At 35.3% G+C, this 18,519-nt stretch overlaps 2 protein-coding genes across 2 annotated transcripts; both read right to left on the bottom strand.

The window, feature by feature from the left end:
• Positions 1-7,488: 7,488 nt before the first annotated feature.
• LOC145951955 (uncharacterized) lies at positions 7,489-9,093 on the bottom strand. Its single transcript, XM_083064164.1, has one exon. It carries the CDS (start codon positions 9,091-9,093, stop codon positions 7,489-7,491), a length of 1,605 nt encoding a protein of 534 aa, XP_082920290.1.
• A 2,793-nt stretch (positions 9,094-11,886) lies between these two features.
• LOC109814207 (F-box protein At1g47056-like) lies at positions 11,887-13,932 on the bottom strand. Its single transcript, XM_020378575.3, has one exon. The coding sequence runs from the start codon at positions 13,680-13,682 to the stop codon at positions 12,039-12,041; it is 1,644 nt and encodes a 547-aa protein (XP_020234164.2). The 5' UTR covers positions 13,683-13,932; the 3' UTR covers positions 11,887-12,038.
• Between the last annotated feature and the right edge of the window lie 4,587 nt (positions 13,933-18,519).

Below are 18,519 nucleotides of genomic sequence, written 5' to 3'. Positions count from 1 at the left end.
CTTTCATCTATTGATGTTGCAACCTGCAAGACAAAGCTCTGAAGAAGTCTCTCGAAGAAAGTCATATTTTTTAAGACAAATATTTTAAGGTTAATTATCCATCTTCTATAACATGTATTTTATCAAACATTTATATTATTTACATCACCATGAACCAAAGTAGTCTTGAAAACACTAATAAATAAAGAAACTCTTCATACATTCTTAAAATGTGTCTAAAAGACACTGTCAAAGGAGAATGTTCAATCTCTTTTATTTTATTGACTTACCCCTCACCAGAAGTGAGAAATATTAATGTTTCATTGACGTAATATTTTTTGCATATTACATACATTCATTCTGCCTAATAAATATATAATAATAATAATAATAATAATAATAATGAATATCATGACATATATTTTATGCTCATGTTATCAATTTAAATATTTTGAATAAAAAATGTTTTTTTTTATATCATATCAATACATATATTCACCATATATTCTATTTATTTTATGTGTGATAATATATATTAAATCAGAGATAATTTGATTTTCATAATTAAAACACTATTAATACTTAATTTATAATAATAATAATAATAATAAGGTTAAAAATCTATTTTAGTTCCTTATAATAATTGTTTGTTTTAATTTAATCTCACTTTTATTTTTTGTCTCAATTTGGTCCCTAATAAATTAATTGGTTGCAATGTCGGACTTCCGTCCAAATTATTTAAACGGAATTAATTGTTGGCCACATGGATACCACGTAGATGCATAGGTGGATGTCACGTGAATGTCAAATTTCTTGAAAATACCTGGAACCAGAACGACCCGTTCTGAAACCAGAACGGACCGTTCTGGATGCACTCTTGGTGTGTTAATTTTGCATCCGGAACGGCCCGTTCCAGGTACAAAATTAACACACTAAGAGTGCAACCAGAACGGACCATTTTGGTTCTAGAATACCAAACACAAATGATCAATGATTATAGTTCACGATTGTGAATCGTGGAAGGAAAAAGACTCAAGGTACAAAACATTTCAAATACTGGATTTGGTAATATTGTCAATGGAAATTGATAACTTCAATTGCTAAATAGTTGGACTATATAGTGTATCATTAAAGACAATGCAGTGTATCACTAAAGACAATGGTAGCAGATTTTATTTCATTGTTAGTCAAATTGGAGTGAACCACTTACTACCAAATTGACACTATACAGTAAATGATGAAATGACATGGTATTTTTTCTTGAAGTCATTAACGATGTAGCCCAACAACAATAACCTGTTCTTGAGGAGGTACAACCTAAAGTAAAGGAAGAGGATACACAGGACTAACATTTCACCACACAACCACATGCAGGGACGGATCTAAGTTAATCATAGTGAGGGCACTTGCCCCCACTAAAATTTTTTTCATTCTTTTTTTTTTATATATAAAAGATTAATAATTTTATAAATTATATATTATTAATTATATTTTAATTATCTTGTTATATCTAATATAATAAATACATTAATATTTTTTTTATATTTTATTTTATTGTTTAATTGTTTTTTATTTTGTGGTAAAATTATCTTCATTGTTAATGAAGAAAAAATTTACTTACTTCAAGAGTAAGTCTTGATAGATTTATTCTACTTAATAATTAATATTCTATATTAAATTTTTAAAAATTTAATTGTTAAATTAAAAAGTTTTTCATGTATAGATCAAATTTATAAAATTTTTAAAAAAAATTAAAAATTATATGATACGTCGTTAAATTAATTCAAAATAACATATAAAATATTTTTGTTTTAAATGAGTGTAAAAATTTAGAGGACACTAAAAGAAAACAAATTAATAATTTTATTATGTTTATCCTATTAATTTTTATCATTTTATTTCTCTAATTTTAAATAAGTTGCAAAAAATTATAAAATGACACTTAAATATTTCTTTAGACAGAAAGAGAAAAAGGAAAAGTTATCACTCTATTTATAAGACAATTGTATTTTATAAAAATAAGTAATTTTAAATTTTTTACTGTAAATAAATATTTTTCAAAATTATTATATTTTTTTAATAAAAATAATATAGAATATTCTATTGTCCCACTTAACAAGTTGACGTTCTGGAACGGGCGTTCTGAATCCAGAACGGCCCATTCTAGTTTCAGAATGGACCGTTCTGATGTACTCGTAGTGTGTTAATTTTGCATCTAGAACGACCCGTTTCAGATGCAAAATTAACACACCAAGAGTGCACTCAGAACGGCTCGTTCTGATTTCAAAACGAGTCGTTCTGATTCCAGGTATATTCAAGCTAACGTTTAGAAGATAGCAGCATTCATTTCAATGACATATTGAGTTGCCAAATAATGAGGTAGAACTTTCTATAAAAACATAACGTGAGTTTAAGTGTTAAAACATGAAACTAAACACACTCTTCGTCCTCAACCTCTACAAGAAGCAACAAGAGAAACATTTCAAAGCTGTGACAATTCACATTGATCCCATGTGGATTTGGTGATTCTACAATTGCACTTCAAATAACTCGCAGAGCAAATGATCAATGGATGATTCAAGCTCGGACTTGACGCATTGGTGCGGACAATGTTGAGTTTGTGGAGCTTCTCATCCATTATACGCATAATAAATATTTATATTAAGAATCAACATAGATTCTCATGGTGAAACTTCAATTTTCAATCTTCAATTTTAATTGAAAATGAATACCAAAAGTACCTAAAACATGCATCAAAATTTAATTCTTCATGTAAGTGTATGCTTATACTTTAAAGAATAGCACCTAATACATTTAAGAGTGAAATAATTTCTGACTTGTAACAGAGGTAAACCGAATGGTACATTGATGCACCATAACATATATAGGGTGTACTGTTGCACTCACGATGTATGAATCACAGTCTGTAGAATTTATAAATTGAAATGTTCGAGAGCATCTACAATGAGCAACTCTCAACTATTTTAAATGGGTCTCATTTTGCCACGTCATTCATAAGCAATTCATATTATATTTTTACAAATTTTGCTCCAATAGAAATTGTTTATAGGCACCCTTACTTTTTTACAACTCATACTACACTTTTTGACAACTCACACTATACTTTATGATAAATTTTTTAAAAAATTAATTATTATGAATAATATATAAATATGAGAAACAAAAAAAAATTACATAATAAATTATCTGTTGGAATCCATTTTGTAAAAAACTAAAGTGTCAACTTTAGAGAAAATAGGAAGCAACAAATAAATTTTGAGACAAATAACTCAAGTAGGTTTTGATAATGAGATGCTCGAAATGTGTATCAATTATATAGTGTCATAAAAAATGGCTAGTTTGCAACGACTAGTTTATAACGGCTAGTTTCATAACGGCTAGTAGCATAACGACTAGTTTCATATGCATAAGTGAGAAATAAAGTTACAACAAATTAAATTCAATTACAATAAAACTAATTTAATTTGCGTAAATTAAAATTACAATAATTTTTATTCTCCTAATTTGCACCTAAAAAAATACAAGCCAATTTATGATCTTTGAGTAGTTTCTCAATCATTCCAGATGTGTCCTTCACGAGAATGTCATACATTGCACTAAAGTTAACTGCCTTCTTCGCTTCAGCCAATTTCTTTACTGTAGCACTTCTTCTAACATTGTTTTTGTCATATTATCCAACTCTTTTTTGTCGGAAGATGTTTTGCCAACCTTTGCTTTACTCTTTCTTTTCACTGCTTTTTGACCTATTGGACGAGACATTGGTGTTGTTGAGTCATATTCTTGACAATCATTGGCTGCATATGTGTTAGAGGACGTTGAGTATTGCCCAGATTTAGAGATCTTTGATCTTTTAGAAGAGCTCTCTATTGATTCAGATTTTCATGTTGGCTCATCTCTTAATAATAGCCATGCATGCTCAAAATTGAATTTATCACCTACATCTTATGAGTAAATTTTATATGCATTTGCCATGATGTCTTTTTCTAAGTTGTCACTTTTTTTTATCACGAGCTTGTTTATAACATCCGACAAATAATTGAATTGCTTTATTGATTCGAAACCAATGACTTTTTAACAGACCTGGATTCCTTTCTGGAAATTGATTGCAATTGTTGTTGTAATTCTCTTTGATTCTTATCTAGAAACTATTTCCAATTTGATCAACTCCCACAATTGGATCCTTCGAAATGTTGAGCCATGATTGAATAAGTAGATTATCCTCTTCGAAAGAAAAGCTTACATGTGAATTTTTTTGAGTACATATTTCTTCTCCTTGTTATCCTACTACATCAAGTGTAATGTTCTCTAGCCCAACTTGAGACTCAAATATTGAACCAATTGGTGAATCTGTTTTCCGATCTAATGACTCCACAACTCTTTCAAAAAATATTGAAGGCCTATAAAATATATTGGGATTGGTTGGAATTGGTGGTGGATACATAAAATAATGGGAATTCGGAGAATTATCATTGGTTGAGTGTGGTGGTGGTGGGTATATAAAAAATTGAGGATTTTGAGAATTTTCACCGGAAGGGGAGTGGAGGTGGTGGTTGGTTTTGTAAATAATTAAAATAAATTTGAAAATTATATTGATTGGGATCCATGTGCTAGAACAAAAATTTTTTTACAGATGAATAAAAATAAAATAGGAGAATTTTTTTCCAAATGAACAATGAATGTGAATAGTGAATTTTTTGAAGTGAATAGTGCCCTGTGAACAGTAATTTTGAAGTAAACTGAACAGTGAACGTCAATTTATAAACACAAACCATTCAACGTTCAAATTTCTTCCAACGTCTCTCCCAACGTCTCTCAACGGCCACTTTCCAACGTCTCTCTCTCTCTTTTTTTTTTCTTTTTTTTTTCCGGAGGTTTCTTTTGTTCATTCTTTTAACGTCTCACTTTCTCAACATCTACTTTCCCTTTTCTCTCAACATCTCTCACTTCCCTTATCTCTCACTTTCCCTTCTCTCTCTCATATAATTGGTATCAACCATGAAAGGTGAAAAGAAAGAACCAAAGAGGAGAAAGAACGCAGCAAGAAAATAAGAAGAGAAAATATTTTCTGTATATCATTGTTATTAATTTGATAACACTATATCTGTTATATATACATATAAGTTTGTTATGAAAACAAACAATTGGCCCACTGACTAACTAAGGTTCTAACCCCTGGTTACACCTATGATTAAAATAAATCTATCATATATATGCTAAGATCCCCCCTCAAGCTAGGAATGGATATTAGACATGCCTAGCTTGGACTGTAAAAACTGAAAAGCACTAGGTAACATAGATTTAGTATAGATGTCAGCAAGCTGGTTTGCAAAGGTAATAGGAAGTAATTTCAGAATCCCAGCTTGCACCTTCTCACGAACTATATGACAGTCAATTTCTATATGCTTTGTTCGCTCATGAAAAACAGGATTTGTAGCAATGTGAAGTGCTGATTTGTTATCACAGTACAACATAGCAGGATGGTGAAAAAATAGTTGAAATTCTACGAGCAAAGATGTAAGCCATTGCAGTTCACAAGTGGCATTGGCAAGTGCCCGATACTCAGATTTAGAAGAACTTTTGGAAACAGTGGCTTGCATCTTAGACTTCCAAGAGATCAATGTTGACCCTAGATAGATGGAGAAACCAGTGATAGATCTTCTAGTGTCAATGCACCCTGCCCAATCAGAATCACTGAACCCCTTTAGATGAATTGAAACCTTTTATGTATCTTAGAATTCTGTTAGCAGCTTGTTGATGTGAAGAAGTAGGTTGAGCCACAAGTTGACTCAAGTGTTGAACAACAAAAGTAATGTCAGGTCTTGTGTTGGTTAAGTAAATCAATCTGTCGATCAACCTTCTATAAGAAGTAGCATCTTCAGCTGAAAGACGGAAACCAGAGTTTTGATGAAGTCTTGTTGTGTAATCAGAGGGAGTGGATATTGGTTTAGATCCAAGCATGCCAGTATCAATTAGAATGTCTAAGGCATATTTACGTTGACAGAGATTAATTCCAGTAGCAGTTCGAGCAACTTCAAAACCTAGAAAAAACTTCAAATCACCAAGTTCTTTAATTTTGAACGTTACGTCAAGAAGATGTGTGATGTGGTGAATCTCATTTAAATCATTTCCTGATAGCACTATGTCATCCACATAAACAAGTAAGGCTGTGATGGAATCAGATTGATGTTTGAGAAATAAAGAGTGATCAGAAGCACATTGTTTGTATCCATGGGAAGTTAAAAAATGAGATAACCTTGCATACCACTGTCTGCTGGCCTGTTTTAAACCATACAAAGACCTTTGAAGTTTGCATACTTGCCCTGATTGAATTGAATGCATTCTTTGCGGAATGGTCATGTAAATTTCTTCATTTAAATCACCATGCAAAAATGCATTGTTTACATCTAGTTGCTTTAAGTGCCACTTATTAATGGCAGCTAAAGCTAATAACAATCTAACCGTAGTCAACTTAGCCACTGGAGAAAAAGTGTCAAGATAATCTTGGCCTTCTACCTGGGTGTAGCCTTTGGCTACTAATCTTGCTTTATACCTTTCTATAGAGTCATCTGATCGATGCTTGATTTTATATACCCATTTACAACCAATTGCAGCCTTATGTGAAGGAAGTTGAGTAAGAATCCAGGTGTTGTTAGATTCTAGTGCTTTGATTTCAGAATTCATAGCTTCAACCCAATTGGGATCTTTAGAGGCCTCAACATACGACTTAGGTTCAACTTGTTGAGTTATAGCTAAAATGACTTTATAATATGAAGATGATAGTTTATTGTATGAGAGGACAGAATTTAAAGGATAGAGACTACCAACTTGGAGTGATTGGCAACAGTTGATGGTGAATATGTTACATGGAAGTCTTTATATTTGCCTGGCCTGTGAATTTGTCTTTCTGATCTTCTAGGTGCCTGAGATGAATATGTAGGGGCAACAGGGTCTGAATTATGATCAGTAACAGGATCAGGTAATTCAATATCATCAGGGAAAGGGGTTGTAGGGACAGGTAGAATAGTAATAGGATCAGGTTGATTATGAGCATTGAATGGAAAATAGTCTTCATAAAAAATTACATGTCTAGAAATATTAATAGCCCGAGTCTTAAGATTAAAAGTCACATACCCTTTTGTATGCGGTTTAAATACTAGAAAAATAGAGGTAATAGACCTGGGATCTAGCTTCTTTCTGTTTGCAGATAATATGCTAGGAAAGCAAAGACAACCAAAAACTCTCAAAGTGGTAATATCATAAGGTTGTCCATAAAGCATTTCATAGGGGGTTTTGTTATTAAGAAATGGAGTTGGCATACAATTTATGAGTGTAGCTGAGTGATTCAAGGCATAGGACCAAAATACAGGAGGCAAATTAGATTGAAAAAGTAAGGATCTAGTGACATTGAGTAAGTGTTGGTGTTTCCTTTCGACAATTCCATTTTGCTGTGGAGTTTCAATACATGAGGTTTGGTGTATAATACCAGAATCAGCATAAAACTGTTTCATGATGAATTCTGATCCATTTTGACCGAATCATTTTAACTTTGGTGGTAAATTGTCTTTCAACAAAAGTGACAAAAGACTTTAAGTGAGTTTGTGCTTCATCTTTAGATTTCATGAGAAATATCCAAACATATCGAGAATAATCATCCACTATGGTAAGAAAGTATTTATCACCAGTCAATGAAGTAACATGACAAGGGCCCCAAATATCAACATGTATAAGAGAGAAAAGAGAAAGACATCGAGAATCACTATTAGGGAATGGAATTTTCCTTTGCTTAGCATGATGGCATGTTTGACATACAAATTGTTTATCAGCTGAAAGTAAAGGGTATGTTTTCTTTAGCAATTGTAACCTTTCAAAAGAGGGATGGCCTAATCGAAAATGCCAAAGGTCTATAGCTACTTTATTACATGATAAAACTGAATTATTATGAAAAACAGAACTGGATGGAGATTTTTGATGTGGCTGGGTAGGAACCATGGTGAGCTTATAAAGACCTTCCACCAATTCAACTGTACCAATCCTCTGCAGTGTTTGCATATCCTGAATGAAACAATCATTGGCCACAAAGGTTAGCTTACAAGGCAAGGAAATTAGCATCTTAGATATGGAAATCAGGTTAAATTGAAAAGTGGGTATGTAAAGAACATCCTCAAGATAGAATGAATTAGAAAATTTAACAATTCCGACATGTGTTGCAGTGACCGTATGACCAGTAAGAAGTTTAACAATAATAGGATTTATCTTTCTATAGGAAGAATACAGATTGATAGAGGAAGTAACATGATCTATAGCACCTGAGTCCAAAATCCAAGCATTGTTGCACATCTTGTTTACAGAACAAGTAATTGATAACATATTACCTATAGGTGCATTTTTAGGAATAGTGATGGTCCCAATCTGATTTACATGTGAGTCACCCTGAAGAGAGGTTCCTTGCTGTTGTAATATTGCCATTAAGTCTTTATATTGTTTAGAAGTCAATCGAACATCTGTATCTTGAGCATCTTGATTTTGTGTTGCTTCAGTATTGCCATTTTCTGCCCTTACAGCATTAGCATTGTTTATTGATGAACCATTTGATTTATGATACTTGTGCCTAGGTGGATATCCGTGCTTCTTATAACACTCATCAACAGTGTGATTAGTAAAACCACAGTGAGTACAAACCTTAGTGCCTTTACCATTTGAATTTCCTCGACCAAACCCTCCTGAGCCAGCTCTGCCTCCTTTAGAAGAAAAATTCTGAGGAAAACCATTTTTCCCATAACATCTGTCAACAATATGGCCATCTTTGCCACAAAAATTGCAAGAAAGGTGGGAATTTGATGAATTAGTGTTTGCTGCATTAATTATACTAGTATTTCCCAACAGATCATTACTAGTTATTTGCCTTTCTTGTTGAACAACATAAGAAAAGACTTTATCAATACTAGGCAATGGTTCCATCATTAGAATATTGGACCTAACAATGTTGAATTGATCATTCAATCCCCTAAGAAATTGCATAACTCGATCTTGTTTCTTTCTTTCTGAGACAGTGACGAGTGCACTACATGAACACTTTGTTTTGCACACACACATAGTATCGGGTCTATAGCTTTCCAATTCATCCCAAATTATGCGTAGTCTAGTAAAATAGTCAGTTATGGATCTGTCACCTTGCCTGATGGAAGCTATCTCTTGTTGTAAATCTGATATTCTCAAAAGATCTCCTTGGGAATATCGTGACTTTAAATCTTTCTAGATTTCTTGTGCATTATCCATCCATAATATGCTTTGTCTAATCAGGGGAGAAACAGAATGAACTAACCATGAAACCACCATGTTATTGCACCTCTTCCAAGCTGTATATTGTGAGTTTGTTGACATAGGTCTTTGAATTAAGCCGTCAACGAATTCAGATTCGTTCTTCGCACTCAAAGCGGTAAGCATAGAACGACTCCATGAGTTGTAATTGGATGAATCAAGAACGGGAGAGACCAAAGCTGCTGCTGGATTTTCTCCAGGATAGAGATAATAAGGACTGTGTATATTGAGAGATGAATCTTCTTTATCGCTCATATTGTGAGAGACGAAAGTGGGAGAAGTAACGATCAAAAGATAAAAGGAGGATGATTTTTGGAGATTAACGTGCGCAGCAGAGCTCTTCAAAATAAGAGCTCTGATACCATCATATAATTGGTATCAGCCATGAAAGGTGAAAAGAAAGAACCAAAGAGGAGAAAGAACGCAGCAAGAAAATAAGAAGAGAAAATATTTTCTGTATATCATTGTTATTAATTTGATAACACTATATTTGTTATATATACATATAAGTGTGTTATGAAAACAAACAATTGACCCACTGACTAACTAAGGTTCTAACCCCTGGTTACACCTATGATTAAAATAAAACTATCATATATATGCTAAGACTCTCTCGTTCCATGCGTCTCTCACCCTCACCCTTATCCATCATTGCCACCCTCACCATCAATGACCGCTCGGAGGAGCGCGCGACTAACAAGATCAGGCCAGCTCGGAGGTGCGCACGTCTGACGAGATTGGCCAGCCTGAACGTTCGTGCGCACGACTAACAAGATCGGTTGGCCCGGACGTCCACATGTGCAGCTAAGGAGATTGGGCGCCCCAGACGTGTGCGTGCACGGTTGAGGAGATCGGCCCCAGCCTGAACGTCGCGCGCGATTGAGGAGATTAGGAGATCAGCCGGCCCAGACCTTCGCGCACGACCGAGGAGATCGACCTGGCCAGGAGGTGCGCGCGACTAAGGAGATCAGCCCGGCCAGGAGGCCCTCGTGGTTGAGGAGATCCACGCCACCCGAAGATGCGTGCACAACTAAGGACATGGACACTAGCCCAGAGGACCTCGTGCCCAACTGATGCGATCGACTTCACCCCGGAGGTTCGCGTGCACACATGACCCGCGAGTTGGACGACCAGCCCCCGGAGGTCGACATCCATTGGTCGTGACCCCAGCTGGCCGAGAAGGAGAGCAAGTGAAGGGAGTGGGCCATGAGGGAGAAGCGGGAGACCCATCTGTTGTTGTTTGCAAAATTTGTGTCCACGTTCCACCTTGAATCCAGATGAACCAATCAAACCTCTCCATTTCACATTTCATAGTACTAAGCACCATTCGTTCTTCAAGCAACGTAACTAAAAAAATTGGATCTTCTCTTGTCATGTAAGATCACTCCATTGAAAATTTCTTGTAAGCACCGTTACTTATTTTTAAGATACAATATAAGCACCCCTCGCTAGAGGTGCTCTAACGAATGTGTTGGCCTCAAACAAATTGTCCCGACTACATGTATCAAGGCACGAAAATATGATCTAGAAATTCACCTCAAGCGCATGTTAAAGCACCCCCATTAAACTGTGCATAGAAGAGGAAGGGGAGGAGGAATACTAGGCCAGAGAATGGCAACAAAATGCACAAGGTAAACATATAAATGATAAATCAACGTAATCTACATGAGAAACCAAAAAAACTCTTCAAACAAAATAAAGGATGCAACATATAGAGCCCACTAGACCCTCGAGACTTTTAACCTCTAGACTCAAACTACATCGATTTTGGGTCTCTTGTATACTACTTCTGGAACAATTCCAAGAATTTTTTTTTTTAACTTCTATATAATTAAAAATAATTTATGCATAAACTAATTAATTTATACAATTAGCAGGAGAAACTCAGAGGAAGGCAGGGTGCATTAAACAATGAAAAGCAGTTCATTGATTTCTTTTTTTAATCAGCTAAGTATCACTTGCCCTTGTCTTCCAAAATGACAACGGATGCAAATAAATTGTCACCTGCTTGCTGCCAAATAAATCAAATCATGTCAAACTCATCAGAAGCCTTAGATATATTTGATTAGACTGGATACGCTCAGTTGCACCCCAAAAGAGCCAAACAGGTGTCATAAGCAAAATGAAAAAACCTAAATACAAGAGAGCATTTTTTCTCCAGTCATATTTTCTTACTATTGTAATCACCCAACAGATATAAACAGAAAACGAAGCATATTCTCTGGCTGCCATTCCATATCAAACATCTGACACAACACTATAGTTTGCAACATAGATACACCAATCATAATCATAGTTATCTGTATTAGGCTAGGGAATGTGAATATGAATGTGAACCTGACAAAATTCAACAGAGAAAGACTGTTTAAAATATACAGACAAGCAAACAAACAATCGCATGTGACCAAGTTTATATACTTCCATATTTTTAACATGTAGTATTACCCTGTGTGTGTATGTGACATGAATCAGATATGATATGCTCTGAATGAGCGAGGGGACACATAACTTAGTTTAACCAAACAGAGCAGAGCACCAACAACAATTGTAAAGAGAAAGAAAACGATGTGATCATCACTTCAACCGTGAAGCTTCAATTCCAAAGGCAATAAACATCACACGGCATATTCAAATTTAAGTACAAGAAATATGAAAATAAAATGATACAACACAAAACAATGAAAAATGGTCAAAGAGTCAGGCTGGATTTGGCCTAGTCCCTAACCATGGCGCGCACTAGTGCTACCACCCGACCATCTTCTTAAAGTGCTAGCCACTAAACTCCTCCCAGACAAAAGCCCTAATCTTGACTTGAACGAACTAGACCGAGCTGTGCTGCCAGACGCGGTGGCTGCCGCTGCCGCAATTTGGGCGGGCATTGGAGGAAACTCCAGACCATTATCCTGTACCCCTCCATCACTAGCACTCGCTTCCTGAAGCTCTGCCTCACCGGTATCTAAATTAACAGCAATTGAACCCCTAGTCCTCCTCAACCAATCCCCACCCTCTGGGGTAACCAACTTACACTTCTTAACCTTCACTTTTACCAAATTGGGACAACCACTCGCCAATGCCTCCATGCCGTGATCAGAAACAGGACAACTCTTAATACACAGTTTTTTCAACGCCACACACTTAGCAGCAATGCAAGATATCTCAGGATCACCAACTGAATCACTTCCACACAAAGCCAAACGCTCAAGATTCTGGCAATTAGACGCCAACATTTCCAAACTCGCTTTGGTAGGGTTAACCCCAATAAGCACTAGTTCAAGTAAATTAGGGCAACCTTTTGCAACAGCTATTAACCCTTCATCGCCAATTCGATTCGCCTTCCATCCATCAATGTGAAGCTTCCTCAGAAGCTTGCACCTATCTGCAATAGCAACAAGTCCGATATCAGAACATTCGGTAGTCTTTACAAGATGCAGAATCTCCAGACTCGAGTAATTCGCGATTGCTTGCAATCCAACGTCGCTAATCTGAAGCCTCTCGAGGTGGACCTCAACAATGTTCGCGGCTCGAGCCGCCATCAGTTGGAAGAGGCGGTCCCAATCGCCGGAGCACCGGAAAAGCTTCAAGGTTTTCAGATTCTTCGCGCCGAGAATCAGCGTTCCGAAACACTGGCCGTTGTAGAGCTCCTTCAGACACACGGTTCTGAGCGACGACACAGCCGCGCCGGGACCGATGGGCTCCGCCGCTGCCGCGTCGGTGATTCCGCGGAGGCGCTTCACGGAGAGCTCCTCCAGCGCGGCGCAGTTGTCGAGCACCGCGTTCATGCCTTTGGATCCGAACGTGCACGATCCGCACGAGAGCTTCTTCAATCCCTTGCAGTTTTTGGCAAACGCTTCCATTCCGGCGTCGGTGAGCTCGCGGCACGCGCGGAGCTTAAGGCGCGTGAGGTTAGGGCACCGCTGCGAGATCAACACTAGCGCGTCGTCTTTTATGCTCACGGATCTGCGGTCGCACTTCAGCGCGAGCTTCGTCACCGAATCGAAGCGAGAGAAGAGCGACGGAATCGCCGGAAGGAGATCCGATTCAGCGTTCAGCGAGAGCCGGTGACGGCTCTGTCCTTCGATCTGCAGCCACCGCCGGCAAACGAGCGAGCAGCGGTTACGATCGGCGGAGCCGAGAAACTGAAACACCGAAGCCACGCACTCGTTCGGGAGATCGGAGATGTAGTCAGCAATTCCATCGGTAACTGCTTCGACGCTAAGGTTTTCGCTGTCTTCTTCGCCGGCTGAATAAGTTACCATCGGCGAAACCGAGGCGGCGGATCTGGTCTTGGAGACGTTGACGGAGCGTTGGCCTTGGTCCCTCTCGCGACGGCTAGCGACAGCAGCGGAGGACGCAGATTGGCCCATCCACGGCGGCTAGAAAAAACTAACGGTTGAGATTGTAGGCCCTCACCGTTACTACCCTGAACGTTTCCTGAGAGAAGCCAAGCCTCACAGTAACTAACTCTCTTCAAGGTTCTTCAGCTTCATCTTCTGCGTTTGAATGGTTTGGGTTCGAAGTTCAGAAGCGGACGTGAAATCAATATTCATTTGATTTCACTTTTTTTCTGCTCTGTTTGGTGTGACCCGATAAAGTGGACAATTTTTTTAAAACGGTACTGCCGCGACCGGTCATATGATTCAATACGGTATGGGCGACCTCACGGGGCTACCATGGGGTCCCGCTCGCTTCTGTGGCACGTGTGAATGAGACGAAGCGTGCGTTCAGGCGCGGGTGCGCTCTTGAGTTGCAGTTGCAGTTGCAGGTGAGTGATTGGGACTTTTAGTTATAGGTGACAAAAGTGTCTCTCTCTTACTCCTTGCACGCATTTTTAAAAAATTAAAGTTACTTTATTTCTAATGTATGTCTATAAATAAGGTACGATTATTATAATCATAATATATATCTAAATCAGTGCATCTATAACTACAAGGTAGTATAGTTTAAGATAATGTTTAATAATTCATCTATTTAATAAATTAACAATGTTAAAATATGTATTGGAAACATTTGGAATTGTTCTCTTAATTAAATTTACTACTATCTTCCAACACAAAAGGGTGGAGTAGTCCACAATGAAGTTTGAATAAAAGGTGAGAGCGAGTGGTACCAATCAATTTTAAGCACCATTGGAAGATTGCAACTGCAGACTCAATTGGGTTTGAAGTTTCAAATACAAATACGAACACACATTTGGTCTTTGTAGAAATTTAATCGAGCATGGACCGTGGACGTTGAGTAGAGCGTAGACTTTTAAAATAAATCTACATTACTCGATAGTTAAATGTTCATTCCAATTTTATTAAGTTTTAAAAACTATAAAGTATAGAAACAGCTAGATATTCTTTTTCTTATTCTGTTTTTTTCTTTTCTTTTCAACTGTGCGTAGGACGAAATTTTAGAAAAACAGAAATATATTTAGGAGATAAATATTTTCAACTGTGTATTCACAAAAAAAGTATGTATTCAACTGTGTTCAAAAAACAATTTTTTTAAAAAAATAATTAATATTTTGATTTGAGAAATGCATAAGACAAATTTTTAATTTATATAATTAAAAAAATCACCAGAAAAAATAGTTTGGAATAAAAAAAATTGTATTATAATTAAAACTTATAATAAACAAATATGTTTATATAACTTTTTGAACATATAAATTTAGTTAATTTTTAAATAAAATAAAATTATAATTTCAATTAATAGATTTTTGAAAAATTATATATATATATATATATATATATATATATATATATATATATATATATATATATTGAGCAAGTATATTCAAACTCTCTTTGAGTAAGTAAATCTCTCCTATATAAGTGTATGTGTGTATGAATCAAAACCCATTAACATTAGGTGTAAGTCTAAAAACTTATACCAAATCTTATACTTTCAATAACTTTATGTATAATGTAAATTGAATTGATCTAACTATTAAATTATGTGATATCTCAAGTTCATATATATCAAATTTTACATGATTATGAAATTATTTAATAATTCATTACATCACTTTATTTTATTGTATAATATGATATTTAAAAATATGTAAATATTTATTTTTTGATAACATATCTAAAAATGTTTAAATAATGTGAAATTCAATATATATGATATTAAGTATAATATGATGTAACCAGTGTTTAAAAAACCGGACCGAACCGGCCGGTCGGACCGGTTGGACCGGGAACCGGTGGTCCAGCCGGTCCGAACCTTAAGTTGGATCGGTTATGCAGTCGACCCGTTTCAAACCGGATTGAACCGGTCAATTTTCTGGTTCAATCGGTGAACCGGTGGGTCAAACCGGTTCAACCACTTTTTTTTTATTTTTTATTTTTTTTATTTTTTTTTATTTTTTAAGGGACCATAAACCACAAAAATAATAATGAAAATTGAATCTTTTAATAGAAGAACAAAGATTCTTATTAAATATAACAATAACTACTTGTTCTAATGTATTTGTTTATATAATATACAACTTAAATAACTTTTATAGTATATTATTAATTTTATATTATATATTTAATAATATAATATATATGTAAATATTACATATATTATTTTGTGATATCAATTGCAAGCATATTATATATGTACATATTATTTATATTTTTAATTTGTATTAATATACAATTTAATATGTAATTTTTTATATATTTTTTACAAAATAAAAATAAAAATAATTTTAAATAAGATAGAAAAATTGAAATTTAAAATAAGATATAAATTTATTAAAATTTATAAGTATAAAATATATTTAATATGAATATTTTTTTAATAAAAATAAATAAAAACCGAGTCATGCGGTTCAACTAGTGACCCACCGGTTCAACCTTTGACCCACTGACCCAGTACCTTAACCGGTTCGATGACCGGTCCGGTTTTTAAAACTATGGATGTAACGACCCAATAGGCCACTATACTCATTATAGTATGGTTATTACTACGCAGTGGGAAAGTAAAACAACTTTTAACTTGCCTAAGGTTATGGTTTTCACGTTATTATATGTATAAAAGTTTGGGGATTTTGGGAAGTCTCAGTCTCATCTATTGTGTTCATAGGGTGTATCTTATGCGACTCAACTATCTGAAAGAGACCCTAATAATATATCTTTCTAGTAAAAATGTTATGATGGCTAAATTTGGTATGCACTCTTAGACTACTCGGCTTTCGTGCAGGGTCGTATCTAGGAATTTTGGGGCTTTAGGCAAAAATTAAGAGAGGGACCTATGTTAATATAGCTTAATAATTTTTATGTTATTTTTCTCGCTTTTTGAGTTTCAAAATTATTCATTAAAGTTTTATAATGAAGTAATTATAACATCTCACTTTCAATAGATAATATAGCTAACCATTCAATTTATCTTATAGTATAATTGATCTTAAATATGATTTAATCAATTTTAATTTTGAAAAACTTCTTTCAGCAGTCAACACAGATATATATAATGTTAATAATATTCTATAAGCAATGTATGTATTTGAAAAACAACATGATTTTTTTATATAGTTCAATATTTTTAATGGTGTGTTAATTTCATTTATTAGAATTTCTTTGAATAACTTTAATTCTGAAAATAAATCAAGACCATCAATATCAGAATGGTCATCAAAACTCAAAATCTTTTCAAGTTTGATACAATATTTTTTCAATTCATCTTCCCCTAAAGTTTTAAATTTATTTGAATCAAATAAAAAACCAAACATGTGTTTCATATTCTAAAAATTGTTCAAATTGACTCTCAATAGCAGAAATATATTGATCTAATATTGTTGGACCCACTCGAAAAACTACAAACAAGTTGAAACAATCATGTAGATTCCTCGAAAAATGATATGAAGATGGACACTTTCCAGTGGCAAATATTCGAGATCGAGAAGAGTTGTGCTCGAAAACTAGTGAAAGTGTAGTACCAATGGTCACATGAAGGTGGTCAAACGTCTAAATCGAGAAGTTAACATATGTGTGGACAGGTAGGTCGAGAGGTTAATATGAACGTGGGAGGACGGTTAAAGGAAGTTATAACTCAAGACCACGTAGCAAGCATAGTGGATAACAGTTATGAGTTAGAGATGTACGTGCACAAAATTAACCGCTCTTGATTGCTCTATAAATACAAGGATTACGGACCGTGACAGAGGTCGGAAAAACTCATACTTGAATTAACTTCTGAAGCACTCTCTGCCTACACATACATATGGCTTTCATGCACAAGATCGTTTTTGGGTATGACTGACTCTCGGCCACTCTTCTTTTACTTTTTAGGAGTAGAATTAGCATAGTTCTCTTATTTATTTCCTTTAATCACGTAGTTATATTACTTTGATATTGTAACTCTGGAACATTATGCAAGTTGAACTATGATTTGTATTGCAAGTATCTTAATTATTCATTCTGTTCATCTTAGCATTTATAAGTGTGAAAATTATTGCTTGTTAATTATAGAAGAATCTTAAGAAACAAATAATTACTAAAGTTGTTCACTCCTTTTCCTGTTCTTAAATCACAAATCCTAAATTGAAACCATTTACGTGCTAGTTCGAGTAAAAAGAACCCTTAAACGACGTTTTTCACCGTAAACAAATTGGCACGCCCGGTGGGACGCGTTTAATTCAGAACATAATTGGACTAGTTTTAGGTGTGTGAATTGCATGAGATTAAGGAGTGAGAGAACTATGTCTACGTCTAATAACCAAAAAACAAACCATAATAATGCAGATGTAGAACAACCTAACCCTAATCCTGATAGTGCCACCAATGTGACCAGGGGGGCAACGTCTCCTCCTGTGTTGCTCGAAAACAATGTTAGGCAAAATAGTGTCACTCAAGAATTGGTGAATGTTACTAGAGAATACCCCTGGGGCATGCCACAAAATTGGCGAAATACTCAACCTGTGCATGTCGAAATGCCAATACCGTTAATAGGACCCAATTCACAAATGCATGTATCCCCACAGGGATATAATCCTAGGCCGAATGGCATGGGTTTTGTTATGCAAGACCCGTACCAGCATATAGGAACAAGTCAGGAGGGTTCTTTAATTCGACAAGGCAGTTATGTACCTACGGGTATTAGTAATCAAGCTATGATGGCCCTTCGACAACAAATGGATCATAGTAATCATGACATGGTCAATTTGTTGTCAACTCAAATGCACAATATTATGACTCCTCTGTACGAGTTGATAAACAAAATAGG

The sequence above is a fragment of the Cajanus cajan genome, chromosome 9 (genome assembly GCF_000230855.2).
Source record: "Cajanus cajan strain Asha chromosome 9, NIPB_CcT2T_4, whole genome shotgun sequence".
Taxonomy (NCBI): domain Eukaryota; kingdom Viridiplantae; phylum Streptophyta; class Magnoliopsida; order Fabales; family Fabaceae; genus Cajanus; species Cajanus cajan.
The sequence above is the reverse complement of the archived record's forward strand: the minus strand, read 5'-3'. Positions and strand labels throughout refer to the sequence as shown.